At 39.3% G+C, this 24,689-nt stretch overlaps 1 protein-coding gene across 1 annotated transcript in view; it reads right to left on the reverse strand.

The window, feature by feature from the left end:
• FAT3 (FAT atypical cadherin 3) overlaps positions 1 to 24,689 on the reverse strand; it is a 419,039-nt gene that overhangs the window by 84,701 nt on the left and 309,649 nt on the right. The window contains 5 exon segments of the mRNA XM_055802271.1: positions 2,515 to 2,725; positions 4,312 to 4,587; positions 14,411 to 14,550; positions 24,146 to 24,197; positions 24,199 to 24,357. Of these exon segments, the coding sequence (XP_055658246.1) occupies positions 2,515 to 2,725; positions 4,312 to 4,587; positions 14,411 to 14,550; positions 24,146 to 24,197; positions 24,199 to 24,357 (838 nt within the window).

A 24,689-nucleotide genomic window follows, 5' to 3' on the forward strand; every position in this document is an offset into this window, starting at 1 on the left:
CACTTTAAAATCTAGAACTGCTTTCAATCTACAGTCAAGCACCCATCCATAACCTGGAGAGAAATATGTCTCAGGTCACTGTTGAAAACCAAGAGTTTTTCTTTTAATGGTGATTGTTATAGGTGCTGTGTACAGAGCAGTAAATGTGAAAATTGTAGCTGGGATACTACATAGAATGAAGTGAGTTAATGTGAACTATTTTTAAGATGTAATTCACTATCGGTTGTAAATTCTGGATCCTGGAGGCTAATTTAAGCTACATACTACTGCATGTAGTTCAGTACTGGTACTGGCTTTCTATTTATACCCGTCCTTTCAGATCAGTAAAGTTTACTCCACTAGCTAAAACAAAAATTGTGCTATTCACTGAGGAGCTGAGATTCTGCCAGAGCTACAAATTCTCATAAAGATCACAGTATCTGTCACATTTGCAGACACTACAAATGCTGCTGCAGTTACTTTGTCAGTGTTTGCTAATGCAAATAATTTTTAGCCACTGACTGCCTCATGTAAGGCTGGAGCTGGTTCTTCTCCTTTAGGAGTTTCTTATAAAATTACACAAAAGCTACTCTCTTTGTGCTCTCTTCACATGTAAGGTGATGAAAGTAAATCCCCTAAATGAAAGGGCTGTGTACAATCTGAAAGCTGCACTTAAAATCAGCATCCTCAGCTGCAGATTTTATGGATCATATAAACTACAGCAGCAGAGGACTGAATTTTGATGCATCTGGGATTGGAACATCTGTGGATAATGAAACTGGGGGAGTGTGTGGCTTACAGTAAATGGAAGTCTGAAGTCTGATACTGCAGGGAGAGCTCATGATGAAACAGGCTGTAGTGGAAGAGAGTTTCTAGAAAAGAGAAAAACATGCAGACTAAAAAGGACCATCTAATAGCTAAAGCATTCTTTCCAACCATATTTTTCTGTCTGCATCATCTATGGTTCTATGACCAGTGTATAGCAGCCATACTCCTAGCATGTCAGGTTGTTTTTCACGTTGTGGTGGCACCTATAGGTGACTGGAAAGCTAGGAACAGTCTTGGAAAACATTGTCCCAGGAACCTGATCTGGTCAGCTCAGAGCGTGTTCTGTAAGGCACAGTATTGTCCTGCCTTATGTATGTGCCCACATGTAATAGTTCCCCTGATCTAAATAAAAGGCCACTGGAGAATACCGAGAAAGAACTGGTATGACCAAATGCGGTGCATAAAGGAAATACTTGTTTTGTAGTGCTAAGATCTTTGTAGGATCACAAAGGTCTAAGTTCAACAGTTTTAGATGCAAAAGACGTCACCTCCTGGTTTGCTTAAGGGACTCCACTTCCACAAAGCACACAGAGTAGTGACAGAAAAAAGTTCCTTGGGTCTTCTCTAAGCTTCAGGTTATATTGGCTTAGTTTAAGGTATGAGCTTGAACTATATGAAGTTAAATCAGTACGAGAAGGTGTAGATATTCTCATTTCATTACCTATTTCTTGTCATTTAGCCTGTTGCTAATTGATTTAAGCCATTCTAGCTAACAACAAGTCTTTATAATAATATGGAGATAAATAATGATTCTGTAGGATCAGAGCCTAATGCTGGGAAAGGCTTATGATCTGATTAATATGGGGACAATCTGCAGTATATCAGACTTCTTTTTAGGGCAATATAGGTTTCAAGTTTTAATATTATTACAACAGAAAGATTCATACTACTGAGAAGAAAAAAAAAAAAGAAAAAAAGCAGGAATGAAACATCAGAAAATCAAAAGGTTACAAATTTCTACTTCCTTTTTTTTCCAGGCACCCCTCCTGTATATATGTTAATAGTTTATCTCAGAGATAATTCCTAATTTCAGATCCATATGAGCCAGAGAAAGTTACATTCACTTGCATGTGTGGCAGACATAATGTAAATTTCTCGTGACCATGCTGTTGCTCCAGCAGAGGAATGCTTTCCCTGGTACAGATTATGTGGTGAATGTAAATAACCAGAGTTCCAACTGCAAAACCAATTTTAATCTGGTACCACCATGCTCTCCCTTAGTTTCAAGAGACCTTGTGCCATTAAAATGCTATGGCTCTGCTGACAGAAGTTTTTAGCATAGCCTTGGTGTTAGTCTCCATGCTCCTCTGATCCGAGTATTGGCCAAGATGCCAGGACATACCAGCTGTTGCGGCATTTGCTTCCGGAGGATTCACTGTGTGCTAGACTGAAGCCAGCAACCTGAAAACAAGTCGCTGGCTGTCGCTTTCAAGAAGCATCTTCTGTAAGGGTTTTGAACCAATGACTTAAGAGGTAAAAGGCTCTGTAACCATCTAGGGAATGTGAATAAGATTCTGTTCTGACAGGTTTTGGCTAGAGTAGCTTAAAAATAAAAAGCAACCAACAGGAAGGTGTCTCCTTTGCCCACTCTACAGGGGAAAGTAGACCAAAGAAGCTGACTTGTGTGTCAAGACAGGCCACCATCACAGCACTGCTCTGTGGACAGCATGAATAATGATGCTACATTTTCAGCCTCTGTGTCCTAACCTGCTTCAATAGTGTAGACAAGCTCTGCGTTTTCTCCTTTGTCTTTGTCCAAAGCTGTGACCTGCAAGACTGCTGATCCAACTGCTGCTGATTCAAACACTGAGGCTTCATACAACGGGCTGGTAAAGTATGGACTGTGGTCATTTGAGTCTTCCACATTTATGATGACTCTGGCCAGGTTTCTTCTGTAAGGGAATTCTTGATCGCGGACCTATAGAACAAGTGCATAATACACATCTTCATATCCATCTAGTAAAAGCTCGTAAATGTTACTCATCTGAGTGCTAATAATGCTTTCAGTTCTATTTAATACAAAGTAATAAAAAAAGATCCATTTGTCCCAAAGAACATTCTAAAATACATGCACATGTGAGACAGCAGATTGTAAAGTTAAAGACACTTAGAAAAGCCTAGTGACTTCTTTTTCACTTGTGAAAAAACGCAGAGCAACTAATGATCATGATGTGATTTTTTTTAAAGGGGCAACCACATGACATCTTAAATTCAGTTTTAGGCTTACAATAAATACTTTGTTTTTAATACATGCTAAATGGTCATGCCTTTGCCTGGCCTTCCCTTGTTTTATAGCACAGAGGCAAATAAACCTTGCCCATTGTTCCTTCTTTCAAAAAGCTTCAAACAATTTTACCCACTATGATCAGTCACGTGTCAGTCCAGTGGTTGTAGCTGCCAATGGACTTTTTCATCATTATACATGTACATACCTTTTTGAAGATGATGATACCAATAGTAAACAGAGTAGGAATTACTTTAAGAAATGTTGAGCACTCCCAACAGTTTTATCACACCTCTCTAAACCCCATGCAAAATATCTCAGCACTGCTACACCGATAATCCTGCCAACATGATCCCCAATAGCTTGGTTCCTCTTCAAATAGAGCTAAAAACCCTATTGTATCAAGTAGATATCAAAATCAGGCACCAGGAAATGGACCTGTGTCAGCCATGTCTCTCTGTGATCCAGTTTATATTAATTTCTTAGCCTACTTTCAAAGTACTCTGTGAGCTGAGACCCTATTCAGCTCCTGCTTGCTGGATCTCACAGCAGTTCTCCGATTCCAAGGGTCTCCCGTCCAAAGATCTCCCCATGCCTAACACACCATGAATTGTCCCTTTAAAGGCCTCTTCTGCCAGAGTCTTAAGTAATTCAAGAAAATAGCAGACGACAATGTTTAAACTAATGCAGATTATTATTTTTTTTAGCCTCCAGTCCATAATACACAATCATCACTCGAAAACACACAGACTTTGTTCTGTAGTTTAGGCACACTGAGCAAAAAATGGTGGTTAATTTTTTTTCTGCATACCCAAACATTTGGAAATACAGATGAAAGCTATTTTGTATATCAACAGTTTATGTACTGATGTCTGTAAAAGTAAACTATAAACCAGGCTTGCATTCAGAAAGACTGTAGCATCCTCTATGACAAGAAAGCAGTTATCTCCCTGTGAATAAGTTTTCAAATCACTTTCAGCCTCACTTCAGAAACTCTGAAAATTACCTTGAGTGAGAGGACCAGATGTCAAGAGATTAAATAATTTCCTGCTTGCTCTCCCTCGAGATAGCAAATCATCTCACATTCCACACAATGAATTCAGAATAAGTTTCCCAAAAAGCCCAAATAAAACATGTAAAATAAATACACAGCAGGGCAGACAAGATGAAATTAATGACTACTTGTGCTAAGAGTCCTTTGCTTATGCAAAGACTAAGGCACGTATGCACCTGAAGCAGCAGTGATTGTCTCCTGAGCCAAGTGAATATTGCATTCTTACCATGACATTAAGGATGTGCTTATCTTGAGCTTCGTGGTCTAATCTCTCAGCAGTATAGAGCACCCCAGTGCTGGGATCAATTCTGAATTTTCTCACGCTGACTGTATCGATGCTGCTGTGAATAGTGTAGCTCAACTTATGCTTTTCATCTCTGTCTATAGCTTCAATTTGCAGAATTTCAGTATCAGGGAGGATGTCCTCTGAAATGGTGACATCATAACTTGGTTGAGAGAATTCTGGGCCATTATCATTGTTATCCAACACCTTGATAAGAACCTATAGTTAAAAAAAAAGAAAAGCACTTGAAGTTACTGAAGTCTAGCTAGATTACTGAATAGGCACATAGGGAAATGGAATTTACTTCAGGTGGCTGATAATGTTATGCTGCTGTATGGTGAGACACATCATTTAATATTAAATGCTTACTGTTCAGATCAAAAGAAATAGTAAGATACGACTTTGGAGGCAAAATGTTCCTAATTATAAGACCTACTCAGAGCTTGACAAAGGAGTCTGTATTTTCAGTGTCTATAGACTTGGAAAAGTATTCCTACAATAGTCAGAGGTCAAGGTTTTGCCATCCCTTACAACTGCTCTGGTTACAAGAGACTTCTAGAGCTATTATGGGATTTCCTTTCCCCTTCGCTATTAATAAGGCTATAAGGAAATCCTTTCCATGTTACTTAAATCTGCTTTCACACAATTAAGATTTGGCTAAATCCTGTGTTGTTTCCTGCCTGATAAATTGCATTGGGACATACCAGCAATGTCAAATCATGACAGAAGTGGAGACTTCAAGTTGCTGTTACACCTTAGGCTGTGTTAGGACACTTGATGAGGCAAGAACAGGAGACATGACCCAACGACCATGCAAGCCCACCCCACACAGATGAATACATACCACCAAGGACAGGTAATCTCAGGGCACTGGTGACAGGATTATTTTTATGGTTTCATCCTTGCTCTTCCTTTGTCAGTGATGGTTGCTTTATTGCAGACTAGTTCACTTTCCCCTCTAACACCTATTTGCCTCCCTTCTGTTGCAGTTTATGAACAGTAGAACTTCTGCTAAAAATGTGAATGAACGCTGTGCCATCTGCTTCAAGTCTGTCTTTAAAACCTCAGTATTGATCCCTAAAGAAACTTGGAGAGGGGGAAGGCAGCCAGGATGCTGCTGTTGCTACCTATTACACCCAATTCAGTGTATCACAAGCTGACTCTGGAAACTAATAAGAATCACTATTTCCCAAGCATTGCCTTCCACCAGAAGTTATGTGACTATGCGACGTTATGCATGTGTGGCTCCAATGAGGTTTTGTGTTTTCACCACTGGAGGAGTCACTCCCTGGAGAAAATTTGCTTTCCAGACTTCGTATGCTATAGATTACTTTGGACAGTGTAGCAGCAAAACCCTTGACAAACTATGCAATACTGAAAGACCAAATACAGAGTTGCTTTTTTTTCAGTACTGGAAACAAAAATTACCTTTTGCAGAACATGCCTGTGAAAGGACACACCTAATTTTACAGCGAGTGAAATGGAACCGTCTTTTTCTGCAAAGGTTTTGAAGTAAGAAATAGTCCAATGAACAACATGGGAAAGGCCATGCACAGGACTCTTCCCTTACACTAGGAGACTTAACCCATCCTTCATGATATTTTCTTTGTTGTTCTGAAAAGTACTTGGCTCTTTTTAAAGCGAATTTTATTACTTTGCTTGATCAAGCCCTGTTCACCCATACTTTTTTAACAGAATAAAAATACAGCTATACTTTTACTGCAATACTGCACAAATAGACGCTGGCCTTAGAGAGAAATGAAACTTTAGATTTCCATGATATGTGGAAGGGTTTGCAGAACACGTTACCAGAAGGAACATGAGCAATTGTAAGCAGCAGTCATAATGAACTAGCCTGGGAACTGTTTAAAAGACAGCTGAAATAAAATGCTCTGTAAGTTAAATGGCACAGGACTTTTATGTTGAGTGCATTCCATACGATTTAATTTTCACCAGATTATGGTACGCCAGAGTGAAACAGGGCAAAGCCTATATTAAGTTATGCCTCAGTCTTGGAGAGATAGCAATAACATTAGGGGGAAATATACATTGCTGGACCTATAATAATGATGAAGAGTTACTTAGCTTTTTATATTTTTGCTGTTGCTACACAGTATATCAAGGAGTGTTTCTGATCTGACTGAGGGGAAAAAAAAGCCAAACTCACATCTGAAAAATATGTGAAGAAATGCATTTTAATATATGAAAGAAAGCCTGAGGAAAAAATGAAAGCCTTCAACTCTAATAGGACACAGAGCCAGTGCTGAACCACTTTTGTTAGTGTAAGGAGGAGACTACAGCGATGAGTTGGGATAATTTGATTACCACTGTTTAATACTTGCACACCCTCAGTCCTTGCCAGGTACCACTGTAACACGGCTGGATTATTTTACTGCTGCATTGTTAACAGATACCACCACAACTTGTTTTACTGGTAATTAGTGACCAAAACTTTTGTCACGTATCATTTTAGATAGTCTAACAGAGAAGCAAAAACTTCCAAATGGATTTGATTGAAAATACCAATTGTTTGATTCTGCTAATGCTAGTACAGCATGGTCTACCTCGAACAAGAAAGCTGCCATGTGAGGGACAGGCTTGTACCTGTGAATTTGTTTTTAACACTGTTGCGTGCAAGCTCAAGCTATTATGTAAAGGGGGAAAAAATGCACAGATTCACACCAATGTGTCTACAGCAGTGACATGCTGTTTTGTTTGCGTGGTTTGTGATCAGTCCATTGCTGGCATTCACTACCCCCTATATCTATCCAATGTATTTTAGGATCACAGGAACATTGGGAAAACAGAGGAGGGCATAAAGCTTTATCCACCACAAAGCTTGCACCGTGACTGTGCAAACCACGGCTCTGTGATTTATGCCTTCACTAGACTGCACAAACTAAACAGGGTGGGACTGGATCGGCATCAGAGACCAAGGTTAAGCCATGAGACTATGGAAATTACACTGTGGGTTCACAAAGCAGCATTTCTTCCCACTGGAAAAGGTATAGGCCAATGTTCTGATACACAGATATGGACCATGATGGTACTTGGGGAGTGGGAGGCATGGAAAGGGGAAAACATAAAAAAATTGAAGTCCTCATTTACTGTGGTCATCAAACTTACAGGGAACTATGAACTTAAAATTGCTTTTATAGTTTCCAGAAAATAACCTCTATTTTTTGTCTTTTTTTTTCTTTCTTTCTTATTCCCCCCCCCCCCCCCCCCCCCCCCTTTCACTTCATATCTACTGTAAAACTGATCAAGTGTCTGTTTAAGTGGCAGGCATCTTCCTCCCCAGAGATGACAGTATTTTAATGATTTGTCAAGTAATCTACATTGAAATACGCATTATTTATTACATACTCTGCATTTCAACAGCCACTTCCATCTGGAGATGGAAGGCGATGGGTAAAGAGATGCTAATGAATAAAGAGGTCATTATTGAGTCTCTATCTCTTCTATTAAAGCAGTTAAGAGCATTTCTAATTTTTTGTCAGATGTCCCTCAAAATCCCCGAGAGTCAACTGTAATATTAACATTACGGTCTCTCATTTACTAGAGGGGGGTGGATTTTCCTTGCAACAATAGAAAGTTATTTTATATATGGGAATACTGATTATACAGAGCTCAGTTAAACTCACAAGCTATGGAAAAGGAGGAAATGGAACTCCTTTTATGTTCTTAAAAATGTAACTGTCTTGGGAGCTACCTGAAACAAAATCAGGTAACAGAATATGGAACTTAAGTGCCATTTTAAATAGATTTTAGTCCTTCAATCCTTAAAACATTTTTGAGAAGCAAGTGGCTATTATCCTCATCCTTTGCCCAGGAAAACACTGCCTTGCAGAAAGAGTCAATGACTTAACCAAAGCTACATGGGAAGTACCATGGCAAAGCTGGCAAAGATGTTTTAGGCTTATTTTAGAGCCACCCCCCTTTTATTAGGTCACCTTAAAATGCTACATTCCTATGCAGAAGATTTCCTGCTCCAGCAGGATGGCTTCTGGTAAGGTGTTACTTAAAAAAAAGGGGCAACCTTTTCCTTTAATAATAGACAACTGTTACACTGACATGGACACCAGGCCCATAGAAAACCTGATCCTACAAACACATGCAAAGTTGAGTAAGCCAAATGCCAGCAGATTGTTAATATGAGGAAAGTTACTCAAATTCATTTAACGGCTGCCAAACTTAGGCATAAAATCTTGGCACTACTGGCAAATTTCCCATTGACTTCAAAAGGGCCAGCACTCTGCTCCTTGAAGCCTTAAGCTTTAGCCAGCCTGTAGCATATCTTTCACCCAAAATCAAGTGTTATCCTACTGAAGTGACTCACAGTGTGTAATTTAATACTTCCTTCATATTTATTTCCAAATGGAAGACATGGCAAGAATGAGCTGTGTTGCATAAATATTTTTCATTACTGTGTAGGTGCCTGGGGTATTATGCTGCAACAATAACCATTGTGTAAAATCAAAGACAGGCTTTAAAAGGTTCCCAACACATCTCCAAAAGGTGATGAATGGGAATGTTTACTATTTGTTTGCTTCTAAATAGGGATTCCTCTTTTCTGAGGACTGTGCAAGGTTACTGGCTAAACCACTTTTCATAGACAAACATTAGCTGCAAGTCTTTTTTCCTTGCTCATAAAGCAAGCACACAGCAAAGCAGTCTCTGCCTGGTTATCCTTGAAAGCTCGTATCTTCTCCAGCGCATCGCAGGCTTCAGAAAGGCAGGCTTGCCTCCTTCTGCTTCCATTGTGCAGAGCCTAATTTACAGTCCGAACAAGCGTCTTGCTATAAAAGATTTGCTTCTCCCTGCTCACTTCCTATTTCCCACAGTTAAAGCAAGTTTCAAATAAAGGATTCACAGGCCTCCAAGCTTACAAATTAGGCGAAGTAACACTCAGAGCATTAGCAAAGACTTTGTATTCAAAATGGTAAATGAAAGGCCTAAAGAAATACAATCAAATCAAAGCAGGACAAAACCTAATGCAGGAAGTCTTTCCAAAGCTGTTTTTAATGCTGCTCATCACAAACACCTTTGGTTTAGGCACAAATACATTTGAGTGAAAACTGGATAAATGCCAGGAGCTGCTTTAGACATTTGAAGCTGGAAGAATCTGCTTGGCTAATTGCTCGGTCTGGGCACAGTGTTGTAGTACAACTTATTAAGTGCCTGAATTGCTTAAACTCAGGTTACACTTTTGTATGGGTTTTGAAAACCCATTTTGATTTAATATTGCTTTCAATAGTGTTACCACACAGCTTTATTTGCTACTTCCTGACAAGTTCTTCTCTCCTCCAAAGCCCAGCCTTAACAGAAAAATACAAACAGTTTCTTTCCCAACCTTAGTGGACTGTTATTTACACTGTACCATGCCCCTTGTGTTATGTTAGAATGGGGGGAAAAGTCTTTGTTTCCACAGGCAAGGCACTGCTGAGGCTGCTGGATGGGACAGAAAAAAAATAATAATCAAGGACTGGGTTGGTTCTAGTTGGGAGGAAACATTCAACTGCGCAGAAGTGAAAAACTGAATTGAAACCCCATCTGTTCTGGTCCATCCTAGAAGAGTCCACAGACCCGAACCTCTTCTGGCAGTCTCTAACTAACATCTGATCTACATTTTGGCCATGGTCCTCTAAGAAGAGCTTTTCACCATTCCGTTAAAAGAACCACCCTCGCTTGAGGTGATCAATCAGCTCCTCTTTGTTAAGAAACAGTCCTATAAAGAAAAGGCGTTCTCTGAAAGGTGAGATCATGTTTGGTATCCTGAAACTCACTGCTGAAGGTCAATTCTGACCGGAGGAATAAATACAAGACCACAGCCTTCTGCAACGAGAGACAGAAAGGGACAATGAGCAGTAACTCCTCTTGTCTGCTCCTCCAGCCTGGTTGGCTCCAGCTGAAGGTATTACAAGTGACGACCTACAACAAATTTTCAGAGGGAACTGCATGTTCCTCTCTGAATGTCCACTCTACTGGGAAACAGTGAGTCCAGATCTTGTTCACTTCTTCAAATTACAGTTTTGCAATAAGGGAAACTGAGGCATTTTTTGCCTCCTGGCTTGGAAGCATCAGCCTTCATGCTTTAAAGCATCTTTTTTATAGTGGTTAGGATGATGAGAAATAAGGAGGAGGTATGAAAATAAGCAAGAAGTAAAACCATCTTCTTCACATAATACCATGCCTCAAGGATTCTTTTCTTAAAAAAAATAATTATCCGCTAGTACAACATTCTCAATAAAAGTGAAAAATTATCATCACTTAGATGATTGTTCCCTACTGTACTCTACTTCTGTGGGTATTTTAACAAAACTCAAGTGTGGACTACACAGAAGTAAATAAATGGCATTCCTATGTTGTGCTTGGATGTAAAACATCTGAATTCAGTTAAAAAAAAAAAAAAAAAGGCGGCTTTTGGATAAGCCTGACTTATGACTAAGAGAACCTCTAACGTTACACAGTCAAAAGTTTGTCAAGATTGTGGCAGGAGTAGGCATTTAGATGCCATTAACTCTGATTTCTTGCTCTTGAGAGTCCTCTCTGTTCACACGAGGGCAAAAGCCCCTTTCCCAGCCTGAAGGGAGGTGGTGGCACTGGCAAGGAGCAGGGTCAGTGCGGGGAGCTGCTGTCCTGGCTTTCTCCAGCGCATGGGATGCAGAAGCCCCATCCACTCCCCAAGGCCAACAGCTTGCCTGGCAGCTGCAGGAATCAGGTTTCATGGGGATTTAGAGCAAATGTATGCCCTCAGCCTTTAATAAATTACCACGTGGCCTTAAGCGATGACGAATTAAGCTAAAGGAAAAAACCAAAAGCTCTCCCTGGCTAAGTCGGGAGACTTAGCCTTCCTAGAAGTCAATAAACGTGACAGAAGCTTTATACCCACACTTTAAATATATAAACCAAACAAGTCAACATTTCTTCATCTTTTGCTCCCTCCATCGCCCCCCCTCACAGCTGTCCTGCCAGGATGGCTGAAGCTCAGCTGGACAGGCAGCACGGTGAGCGGCAGCCGCTCCCGAAGTCCTGGCGCTTTGGTTCTCACTTTGGAGACTGTATTCCTTTTTGAAATCCTGATCATGCCCAAACCCAACAGGTTTTCAGTTACAAAGGAAGTTTGTGATTTATTTTTTTTTTATATATATAATATTCCCCAAGTTCTTTTTGCCTTTTTTTTCGCAACAGAACACCATTAATACAACAGATTAACTTTAAAATCAAAATTATTTCCTTCCTCTCGCAGTACGGTGGTGAACCACGTGCGAAGTGAGGCATGAAAGCAGTGAACAGTTTATCAGGGCTTAAGGCATGCAGGAACACTGGTGAAGAAACTTCTGCAAGTCCATGTCAGGGATCATGTTACTGAAGCAAGAATCTTTGGCATTTTTACACAGTGTTTTACCACCTCCAACTGTGTAATAGACAAAAGGCCAGAAAGAGATAAAGGAAACAGGTGCAGCAGAATAAAAAGCAAGACTGTTCCATTTGGCATGGTGATGATCAGCTGCTTCATAATAAACCACTGCACTTTGAGAGGGGGGCTTTACATTATTTTAATGTTTACAAGAGGATGACTTTATGTATTTGCTTTCTACCCACTTCCTCTTCTACCATATCTTTCTGCAGCTACACTGAAAAATGCAGGTGGTACTATGTAAACGAGACAAAATACTTACAATGTCATTTTACCAAAACTGAGAACAAGGCCGCTAAGAGCCATCAGTACATGCTTTTTTGACTCTTTCTATGACTTATCTTACTTAACCTATCAGGTTTTTTTATTATTATTATTGTTCTAAAAGGAAATAAAGATGAATAAGGTAATCAGAGGCTCCAAAGTACAGTAAAAAATACATATGAAAGTTTTGTAAAGGGGAGAGATAATTAGGAAGGCCATAATTCTGGCAGCTTTGAGATAATGATCGCTTTTGAAATCTCTGTTGTGAAGACCAAAAGAAACACATTCTTAGATGTTTTCTGGGCCACAATTAAATTCTTAAGCAGTATCCAAATGGAGATGGGGAGGTGGAGTAAAGCAGGTACTGTACCCACCAATGATTATTTCACGCTATACTATTGCAGTCGTAAATGACTATCTTAACATTTTTAAATAGGTCACATCACTGTTACAAAGAATGCTCAGGCTTCTTTTAGAATGCAACAGATTTACTGAAATATGTTTTTACCATATGCTTTAATTAAAAATGTGGCTTTTTCATCAGAATAGGCTTTGAGGACTGTCATAGGGGTAAACTTATTAAATTAAAAGCAGCAAAAACAATAAACATAATATCCATGAGAAAAGGAATTACTTGTATCCAGCCTGTTTGAAATTCCCTGTGCTTTTTAATATTTGTTAGGCTGAAATGTTTGCAAGAAAAAAAAATGTAGTGTTAGGGATTCAACACCACATTTCTGAAATGTGGACTGAGAGTGTTGCCAAGACTAAAAAACAAAGCAAACCAAAAAAACTACTCAAGAGCTGAAGAAAATGTCTTATGGAAAGGGAACATAAAGAGGTCAGTCACTCTCCTTTGCTTGTCTACCGGAAGACTAGGAACTAGGAGGTGACTTGACTATTCTGATTAAGTGCCTTCCTGGGGAGAAAATACTGTTTTTTAAAGAGCTCTTTAATTGAGCAGAGAAAGGCATAACAGGGAATACAGGCCAGATATAATCAAGTTAAAAATAAGGGATGTTTTTTAGCAGAGATGCAATTAATTACTGAAACTAACAGGGGAAATAGCAGACTTCCTACCACCCAACTGACTATCAAATGATGTTTTCTTATCAAGGGTGGATTATCAGAAGAAATTGTCAGATAGGGATACTTAGAGATTTCAGGGCTGGTTATAAACAGGAATTCAGACCAAGAAAGCACACAATGATTTAACAGTCTCTTAGGAAATCTCTTGGTGGTGTGACTCTGAATACAGATTTACATCTGAACCATTTGAGCAAAAAGGCAAGGTAAAACAGAAGCATCTGCATGTGCATGCATATATGTAAATATAAAAAATGTTTGGGCCTTCCTTCTGCATTATAAAGAAGCAAACAACATCACAAACTTATTTCTTTCATTTCCTCTACAAACCACATTTAATCTGGGATTTGAGGCTGCACACAGGCGTCCTCTACCAGTATGTATTTTTTCCTATGTGTCAAATAATACTCATGCTATAGGTATGCTTATACATGGGCAGTAATTCAGATGTAGGATTTCAGGCCTTAGCTAATCCATACTCCACAACTCCACTTGGTATTGATGAATTTTTCTCTTTGGAGTCTCCCTGGTGCCACTTGCACCGTAGAGTCCCTGTCCTTGTGCCATGACCCTGACCCAACTCCAGACTGGTTCCCAGTGAAGAGATACCCAGGCTCTGAGTCAGGGTCTCTCTGACAAGGATGTGTCAGAGCCAGCATTATCCCAGCCCTTCACGTTTATCTGACCTGACTTTTTAATTGCTGAAAGGCACTGAGCCTGATAAGCAAGCCTGGTTTTAAAGGGTTCACTGGGGCTTTTCCCTCAAAGACAATGTAATTGCAGGCAGTGACACTAAAGGAGAGATCCTCTGAATTTTAAGTTTCACCTCTGAATAATTTCTTCTCTGAACAATTGATCCTGTGTCCCACATTTGGGTCTTGGGAGGATAAGAGGTATAAACTCCATTTAATAAAATCAATAGCAATATGCCCCCACACTGCAGAAGCACTATTGTATTTTGGACCATTATGGGGTAATACAATTGTCAAAATCTAAGCTTCACTGCCTGTGACAGGGACTCCCTCAGCTGGAAGAAGGCAAATTACTTTTGTGTGAGCATGAAGAGGACAAAAGGAGAAATAACGCTTTGAAACCTTCAACAGCCAATCCTTTACAACCAGACGGAAAGGCTCTGGAAAATATCCCCTCCATTAGTTAATGGTGGTCTCAAAGGATGAGGTTTAATCTGAATGGCAAAATTATTAATTTTTATATCATATACATTCCACTAACAAATGAAAAACTTGCCAAGAAAGGAATGTGATATTCTACCTGAGTCGTGGCAATGTTTGTTCCATCGGTGACCTCCACAGTCATATTATATATTGACCTCTGCTCTGCATCCAAGGGCTTTGCAATGACAATAGTGCCCACTCCCTTCTCCGCGTCGAAAGAACTATCGTAATTCCCTCCTAATTGTTGCACAAAAATACAATTAAATTAGCCATGTCTGGAAAATTTCCATTGAAAATGTTCCTAGAAGTGGGCATATCTGTTTACTGGCATCCATCTTAACGGCTTGCCTTAGCATATACACAGTACATCTACTGATACTTCTTTGTTCATAACTCAATTATATTTCAAAGCAGTTTGTATATTGGAAAGCAGATATCATTAAAATGCACTGCAAGAAAAAAAAATCTAGCAGTATATTTAAGTGAACCATAACTGAGTCTATAAAAAGAATCAAATGGCTATAAGCCCATAAGATGTGTGCCCTTGTAGTTTGGATAATGAACAAGCACAATTATCTTTTTGTATAAAAATCATTTTAAGAAGATTTTATTCTGCAAATTTTATTTTCAGGGAATTCTCACTGATGCTCGTGGGTGAAAAGACTAGCAACCGAGTCTTGAAAAATTACAATTATGATCAATTTAAAAAATGCAAATAGAAATTTGTTATGTTAATTTCAAGGACAATGAGAATTACTGGCAGCAAAGGTCAAATTCTACTAGTCTTTTAGGAATTATTCAAACAGATCTGACAGGATACACATCCTAAATTCCTTTCCATTAAAAGAACCCTCATAAAGCACTGTTCTGAAACTAATATCCCCCTATCCTGTCACACACTGAATGATGCAGCAGTGGGAAAACCCTCCTGAGTCTCCAGTAAAAGAAAAAAAAAGGAAAAAGAAAAAAAAATCTATTAATAAGTAAGAGAAAGCCATACATAATTTGAGATTAAAGGGTTACAGGATTTCTCAGCCACAGCTACAGTTTATAAAATAGAACCACTCATTATGTTAAAAAATAAAGCACACACTCCCTGCTGCTAAGCTGCTTATTACTCACTCATCTATAAAGTGGAATTTGTTATGAGTTGACTCTGAAATTTCTGGAGTCTGGGGACAGGGAGAGGTGGAACACACTGCTGACAAACGAATTTTGAGGTATATTCATCACACAGCAATGTAATGCACTAGCTACAGTCTCTGACAGCCCAGTTCCTACAAAGCAGAAAAGGCTTTCAAACCCCACTGGTTATAAAACTTGTGTAAGAGCTGATCAGATCTTTTGAGGTTAGATCCACTGGTAGAAAAACATCCATTCCATTGACTTAGCTCTCGTGCAATATATATGTAGAGATACATGTTTGAAAGGCTGGTGTTTGATCGTTGAATGGCTCTCATTTTAGGGTGGGGGACAGAGAAGAGGACAGCCTTCCCTGCTCTACCATCAAGTCTTGCACCTGCATGGTTTGTTGACTGACAACAGGCATTAATTTCAGAAAGTCATGCATTTAGGGAGAGGGAAAAGGCTTGGGCATTCCAAGAAGCTGAAGTTTAACAGTAACCACAGCAAAATCACAGCCCCTGAATTCCTTATGTTGAAGAAGTCCTCACTTTTCTCTACCTCTTGCACAGGCTATTGCAAAGAAAGGGGAAGGTAGAAAAGTGCTGCTCAACCCGTATCTGCCTTGGAGGCCATTCAGGGATGGGGAGAAGAAAGAGGGAGGAAGAATAAGAGTGCGGGTGACCTATGCAAAGGAAAGGCAGAACTGGTGAACTTCTGCCCACTGAAATAATCCAAACGTAGTCATTTCAGATGTGCCAACAGACTTCCCTATGCTGAATATATGTATATACATATATACAGCTCTAAGCCTAACAGATGGAGCTGTGGTTTTCCAGGAACACACTGACACTGGATCTGCCCTGGTTTGTGGTGGATAGAGACATTGCTTATTCCCCAACCTAATTCTGCAAGCTCAAATTGCATATTTTTCTCAATTGAGATGTATATATATATAAAGCACACTGTTTGAAACTAGGAAAAAAAGCATAATTGTTCTTGACATTGAAGCAATAGCAAGGTATTTGGACATTGATCCTATCTTCAGTGTTGTTTTTGTTTTATTTTTTTTTTCTTTTTTTTTTGGTTGTTTTTTTTTTTTAAGTTTGTCTGGAAGAAAAAGATGCCGTCTTCCAATTAATGTTTTAAATTGATTTGCTTGAGAAAAATCATACCATAAAAACCAACTCTGAAAAAAGCCTCCTTTGAAGAAAAGAGTTTGAGATTCTTGCAAGGAAATCTCTGCTGAAATGAAGCTAGCCTTGGAACAGTAGGAACTTTGCAAAGAGAATGTTTCATATTGATAACCATGAAAACAAAATGAAAGTCTATACTTCAAGATGCTTAATAACCATCTTAATGAGTGATCAAAAATTATATGCTATCTACTGGCATACGCTTTCAAAGAAACCCTGCCTTCAATACTTCCAAGAAGTAACATGGAAGGATTAGCAATAAATGTTTTAAATTCCCTTCTTCTGTTGGCTTAGAGCTGGGTTTGCAGGGTACTGTGGAGTGTATTGCAGATACACTGACTTCTTCAAGCCATTTTCATTAAGTGAAGTATATTTTTCCCCTAAAATAAGAACTGAATCCATCATATGAGTTTTTTGTGTTATTCACATCTTCGGAAATGGTCTAGTGACAAGCAAATAAATCTTGGTTGCTAGCCACCCCAATTTAGCCTACACTTGTAACTAAACAGGCAATGCACTTTATTTTACACTGATTCATTTTCTATTAAACAAGGCGGAAACTGCATCATACACTGAGACAGAGATGAATCAGAGAGCATCCAGCTGTGAGATTTGTGATTATAATCTCTTTTGGAGTGAAAACCTGATTTATTCCTGATTCAGCCTGGTACTTTTTAACAGACCATGGTCAGATGAAGAGCCACTGAACTTCTGGGAATACTGCCTGATACTGGGTCCTGCCTCTCATCTGCACTACTAGAGGCAGTCTGGAAATGCTTCATACTCCTCCTCTGCCTTCATATACCTACACAACAGGTTCTCATATGATGAATGCTTCTTGCACTTAAGCACTGAAGAATAATTAATGAATTGGGCATAAATGCTAAAGTCTTAAGAGTCTTACAGACATGTTAAGTCTATGCAAGACCTACTATGAAGCACCCAGACAAGCACCCAACACAATTATCTTTGAAAGACAGGTGCTGGAGAGGCACGGAGAGAGAGAAAACATTCTTGTGTAAAACAAAAGGACTCCTGTCTTAAAAACTCCTGCAGCCGAACTATTCTGGGAACTCCATGTGAAACCACTTCCTTCCAAAGGTGCTCATGTTGAGGTGGGAGGACTGAGCCCGTAGGAGGTGACAGCTGGGAAGGTGACAACTTCACACATTTCTGGGGTACTTGAGGCTGGTTTTCAGAAGTATGCTGCCAGGTAACTACCAACCCTTTTGAAGCGAGCTCAACTGCAGTGCTGTAAGCTCCCACAGTATCAGTTTTACCAATGTTACTAGCGGTCATTTAACATTTCCTTTGATCACAATCTTAGGATGAAAGGGGGCTAAGGATGATCAAAATTTTGTTCAGCTACTCAGTTTTATTAATGTGAATTTTTATTGCTTATTCCATTTTCCAACATATGGCACACACTTCCCTTTTTATTGTCTACTAAAACCTGCTTTCAGATACAAGATATGTAGAAGCTCTCTTTGCTAATGTGCTTGCAATTGCATTAAGAAAGAAATATTTCAAATGAAGACAATGCATTGTGAGCTCCTCGGGCACTTTGGGAAAATCAACAATAAAGAAGGCAAGATGACTGAACTGACAAGTTGGACAGACAGGTTGTCCTGAGAAAGCATTTTGACACTGAATGACCTCAGAAAGATGTGGATTAGCTGTTGTTTGCACTACTATTGCAGGCTAAGATGTCCCGCTGATATATCTTCAATACAGATTAAAGACTTCCCTTAAAAGACCCTGATTAAACTGAAGTGCTTTGAGTGGGATTTTATGAAAAGTCCACATCTACTTGCAATACCATCTTTGGATGAGAAGACTTACCATGTTGGGATGATATAAATCATCTAGAAAGTGCTTTTTCTCTCTAATTGACTGCTAAGATTCTCAAAGGAACCTAGCACAGATAGTTATGTCTACACTTGGGACACCTAAAGTTCAGTGAGATGAATTCCACCCATACTTTCTTGAGATCGATATTAATGCTCTTGCATAAGCCCTGGAAGCATTATACTTCTACAATTAGGCATTTTTTTTTTAATGTTATCTGAAACCATGTTATAGTTTATATAGGATTTCCCAATTTTACTCTAGCCAATTTCAGCTGTTATCAAAGTCAGGATGCTATAGAAACAGCCCCTGCTATGAAAGATCTTACTAGTTGGCCCTCACTACAGCTTCATGAGACCGGTCTAGCACAGCCTTAATTCTCCATTTAACAGACGGTACAGTGTGGTCAAAAAGGAGATCTCAGGGAACTGAAATAAGACACCTCTGAGCCAACAGACTATATAGGTTGTGTCCTTGGTACAGAGTAGCCTTGGTTACATTTTCTGAGCGTTACCTTCATTCTTAGCTTGTTTCTTGGTCCCCTACTCACTGTAAACATATTTTTCTTCTGACAAAAGTCCTACATGCTTTGGAAAGGATTAATTTCCCTTTTAATAAAGAAGATAGTTTTTAAAGAAAGAAAGCACTGAACCTTACATGTCTAACAGGAGAGGATCTTCTGATGTAAAGCTTGCCACTCATTTGATGCAACAGACAGGCCAAGGGAACTTTCTGAACTGTTAAAAGGGATTTCTAAAGGTCACCTGGAGAATTTGCCTAAGCCAAGATACAATGCAGATCTTGCACTCCCACAGAATGCGGGCTCTGCATCTCTGTCCCTTTTGAATCTCAGTGTTGGGATTTTTTTTTATTATTTTATTTTCGAGCATATTCTGCTTACATTTTGACTATTGAATTTGCTGCAAGCAATGATATTTTTTTTGTGTAGTGCTTCTCCTAGATGGGGTTCCTTCTGGGGAAGATCTTGGGCCTCCCTATGTTCCTATCAGCTGCCGATATGCAGTTAAAGATGGGATTATGCTGATGTGAGAAATTATTTTCTCCGCTAAGGGAAAAAAACATGTCAGCAAATCTGGAGGATTTGTATACAAATGAGTCCCCTGTGAGGGCCTTTTCCCCTCTTTTCCAGTGGAATGTTCCAGAAGAGTGGGATTGAATACACATCTCAGAAATACATGAAGACTGTGGAGAATCACACTTGTTCAGTCTTAGATGCAAAGATGGATCACACTGAATTCTGGAGGACATCCCCAAACCAAATACAGCTCAAACCTGGGAAGAGTCTTCCTTGACTCATGGATAGCAAAGAGCATCCATGCTCCATGTTCAAACTTAATAAGGCCAGGATATACTGAGATCCTCACACAAGTCTCCTTTGGCCTACCATGCGATCATGGGCAAGTGGAGAAGAAGAGAAATACAGGAGATGATCTAATTTAGAGAATAGTCCTCTAAAACACATCTCAGGGCAGAGGAGATTCTTACTTGTCTTGTCCCAAAGTGAACTAACAACACCAAAGACAGTGACAATAAATTGGGCCAATTGCTACAATTCTCACATTGCTCAGAGCAAAGAATCAGAGGAAAATGCAGAAAACACATTCACCCTGAAACTCAAGGGCAAGTGAAAAGTGCTTCTAGGATTTTCAGGGAAAGCAGCAAAGCCACCATTTCCAATTTTTCTGTTTTTCAAAAATGATTAAATAAATTTAGCAACTGTCTAAAGAAATACAAATTCAACTACAGAGTTTCGTTAAACATAACATGATAAACATCAGTAATATAACAGGCAATTATTTATTCTTCTATGTATGCTATTGTGCTAAGAGAAAGAAAATAATGCAAAGACTGAATTTTCAGATACAACTATTGTAAGGAGAGTCAAAGCCTTGGGTTTGCTGCTAAGAAGCTGAAGGTAAGGGCATAAAAAGCAGAAAAGAAATCAGAAAGGTATTTCAGATAGTTCTCAGAGAAGCTAATTGAAAGGAAGCTAGCAAGCTACATGTTTTTGACATTAATGAAGATTTGCAGCACTGAATTAAATGTATAATTAATTAAAAATAATAGATATTAAAATTATTGTCATTTAAGCACACTTGATTAAAAGTTCTGATGTGCTTTTAAAGTTTGGTCGCTCTTATTAAGGCATAGGCTGGGAGAAGAAGGAAAGGTAAGAGTGAGGCCTGTTTGAAGAATCAGGGAGATGTTGTGCAACATGCTACTTAAGCAAAAACCAGCACCATGCAGCTTAGCTCCAGTGTCAAAGTAATCATCACACCATTCCCACCACTAACAAAGGAAGAGACAGAGAGGGCTCAATTTACCTGGGAGAAATAAAGATCCCTGACTTATTTTGGAGTTCCCACTGGAAATTAGTTTCTCATCAATGACTGATTACATTTAACCCAACTGAAACAACCTACATTCATGTCTTTCACATTGTGGGATCTGCATGAACTGAGAATGGCGTTGAATGCAGTCTGAAAACAGAAACCAGGTATGACATCTCAACCATTCCCAATTAAACAAACAAACAAACAAACAGGTAAGCATGCTCTTCCTCTCTAGTCCATGGAGAGAAGATGACCTCCCCATCTGCAAGGCACTTTCCTCTCTTGGAGCTGATTAACTCAAGAACTTAAACATTTATTTTAAATGTATGTAATTTAGGTGCAAATTAGATGCTGAAGTTAGGCAGACAGAATACTACACAGCCGAACTTCATCCGCCCTCCCACCTTTTTTTTTTTTAGGTGGGAGAAAGTGCATGATATGCATTAAAAAAGAGGTCCTCTGGAATTCCAATGCCCATTTAGTTTGAAAAGGTCATAACATAAAGGTCAAGCTGCAAACTCTATATTAAACCATGCCTCTACATAAGCCTTCAGGGCTTTTGTTGACATTACTGTGAACTGTGCACCGATGTCCAAAATCAAAAAATACCAGATGGAGCAGGATGAGGTCTAGGTTTTACAGCAGCACAGAAACCACCTCCTGCATCAGCCATCCCATGCAGCTTTCCAGAGACGACAGCTAACTTCTACTAATAACCAAGGGCCTTCACTGGGGTTTTCAGCACTAGATCTCAATGTTCCCCCAAAAATAAAGGGTCAACATCTTTTTTCCCAACATGACAATACTGAGGAGCAAGGAGAAAAGGTATTTTTTGATAGTGACACTGACTAAAGGCAGGAAAGATAATCTAAACATATAGTGTGCTGTCTATAAACCTCTTGGGGTGGGTTTTCTCTTTGCACCTTGTATGCAGTGTCTGGAACAACAGGGTCTTCTGTTGTTCCATGGAATTCAATGCCCAGGATTGCTGGCTATTCCTACTGCAGAAAAGGGTGCTGTTGCTAGCGCTATTATTTATAACAGCAGTAATATTTAATGACAACATTCATATGGTAACAGTACCACACTGGATGGTCAGGGTCACTGACTTCTCATTAAGTCTAGGGAAGCTCTGTCTCCATGACGCTTCGCAGTGATGCAGCGTCTTGCAGCATCAGGAGCTACAGCCTATAGGCAAACCATTAGAGTTGTTTAAATACCAAAATCTTCTAAACCATTTGAACTATTTTAGCCATAAAGGTCATATTAAATGACAAATTAAAGGTTTAAATTTCATAATGCTCTCCCTATCATCTCTGTTTGTTAGGCAAAAATTAAATATTATACGGTGTTGCTTGATTGCAAGTGACTCTAATAATATAAAAGAACACAGTGGAAGAGTGAGGGCTTCTCTCAGTGCTTAACACAGGCAGCATGTTAATGAGAGTTGGTGAATTTGCCAAGGAAAGGACTATAAGGCCATGAAAGGCAGAGGAGTCCAGAAAAATGTTCAAATGGGAAAAAAGTGTCAATAACATCAATAAAGATGGATTTCTCCTGGGAGGAAGGTTAGGGTCAGTGAAGAAGACAAAGAGAATGTAAACGTTAGCTAATAAATTGCATGTAGCATACTGAAACAACCAAGGGAATGGGAGGAAAACTGTAGGAAACATATGCTGTCCTTCCCCAGGGGCTAGCAGGAACCCTAGAACATGATAGTAGCTTTGGGTTTAATTTTAATGTAGTTGGCACATTAGAAACCGTGCTACAAATTCAAAGAGGAAATGTTGCTGCTTCTGTCTTTCATCTGCACAAATTGGCAATAAAAGTTGGATGAAAATGACTCTGACAGACCCTTTCTCTTGTGGTCCTTGTCCTTCCTGTTGGCTAAACCCATCCTCAAATAGCTATGCTGAAATGAGAGCCAAGCTCAATCCCTGTAAACAAAGACTGCTGATGCACCCTTTCCACTAAGTCTGTGGCAAAGGCTTTTTGTTTCTGTAATCTTTTGTATAGTATTTGCTTTACAACACTTCATTTAAATAACACCACTTTGTGCAGACACGGTGTTTTACATCCGAAGGTATGCAAACATTACACACAAGTACCTGCAAATATTAAGTAGCACGATAACTTTGCAGGATCATTCTGTTGCTGGGGAAAGTCTCATTTTGGACATGCTAAAGGAGTTGTTTTAATTGACATAACTGAATCGGCAGCAGAAGCAGGACAGAAATGCTTAGGAACATTGACTCCTGTTTTGCCACTGCAGCCAAGTGAGACCTTCTACTCTCTGTCTTTTTGGCAGCTACATCCTTAGTGGCATTTCCCTGCGATTTTAAGACTTCTATGGCTTCTCCTCCTCTTCACTGAGGATATTTCTCCCTCCTTATTTTCATAAGCAATTTTATGTATGGCAATTTTGTGGTTGATATCTCACATCAAAACACATTTCTCTTTTTCAGCTTGCATTCAAGACAAACTTTTGGTGGCTCCATTTGTAACCCATATGTTGATGCATCCCGTTCTGTTTCACAGTTAAATGGATGGCACTGGACTGTGAAGAGTTTGAATTAATTATTTGTGATAAACTGCGGAAAATCCGTGAATAAAATGATAATAATTGGACACAAATACGGTAAAAGCTGTCATAGAAAGGAACGCAGCACATCCATGTGTCGCATTGCATCCTGTCACAGGCACTTATGAAAGATGTAATATAAATTGTCTCAAAGAACTTGCAAAAATAAAAGGCAGCCTGGATAGTTGTATTTTAGCAAATGTGTTTGCACTAAGGGTACCTTCTGTTGAACAGTTCTGCCCACAAGCTGTCTGTAGAATATAGAACATCTCTCGAGCATGCTTGCCACCTTGAAGCAGGGCAGTCGGAAGCAGAAAAAAAAGAACAGAATGCAGAAAAAAAGGTGAAGAAAGAGAGAAATGAGGGACAGCAAGTCTAAGTACCATAAATACATTTAGAAATGAGATTAGCAAAGTATGACAATAGAATTTAAATGACAGACAACATTAAGATTGCAGTCAATAACATAGTATGAAAAAAAACAATTCAGCCATACAGCGCTTTTTTCAGCTTAGCTAAGGAGTCATAACAAAAGCAGGAATATTTTCATTATTATTATTGTTATCATTATATTAAAATAACATTTTCATTTCAGCGTTATGAAAGTGGCTTTAATGGGGGAGAGGGGGGAGGGGACACAGTTCACAGTTAGTTTTCTTGCTCTCAAAACCACACATCCGTATGCTTTGCTTCTTGAAGTCTCCTCCTCACACCACTGGCTCCCAACTTACCAACAATATCAAACCAGAGAGGAATGTTAGATGGCTGCACAGACACCACCCCCGACGATTTCTGTCACTTTGTCGCTCTCCATGACGGTGAAGTTGTAAAAGGGTTCATCAAAAGTCAGGGGCAAGGGTGAGGGCGCAGGCTTTTTTATCCACTCAATGTGGAGGCGTGCAGTTGAAGATTTTTGGGGCCGGCCATTGTCCACTGCTTTTATCTGGCAGGTACAAACAAAAGAGGATTCAGACTGAGCATCCCAGCTTGGCAGTTCAGACCTTATTCTATCACACGACGACGATTGCTTGGAAAATGCCCTTTGTAATTCTCTTCATAAAATCCCCCCCCCCCCCAAAAAAAAAAAAAAAAAAAAAAAAAAAAGCACTTATTTGTCAGTTCTTATTTTTTTCCATTACACTTTGACTTTTCACTGAAAAGACTGATTTTGAACTGACATGTTTTGTTTTAGGAATGCTGGTGTGAGGCCTCCTGAAGATGCAATTCAAGCACTCCCCACACAGATCCTCCTCTCCAGAACCAGCTTCCTTCTCA

This window comes from Falco peregrinus, chromosome 4 (assembly GCF_023634155.1).
Source record: "Falco peregrinus isolate bFalPer1 chromosome 4, bFalPer1.pri, whole genome shotgun sequence".
Lineage (NCBI taxonomy): Eukaryota > Metazoa > Chordata > Aves > Falconiformes > Falconidae > Falco > Falco peregrinus.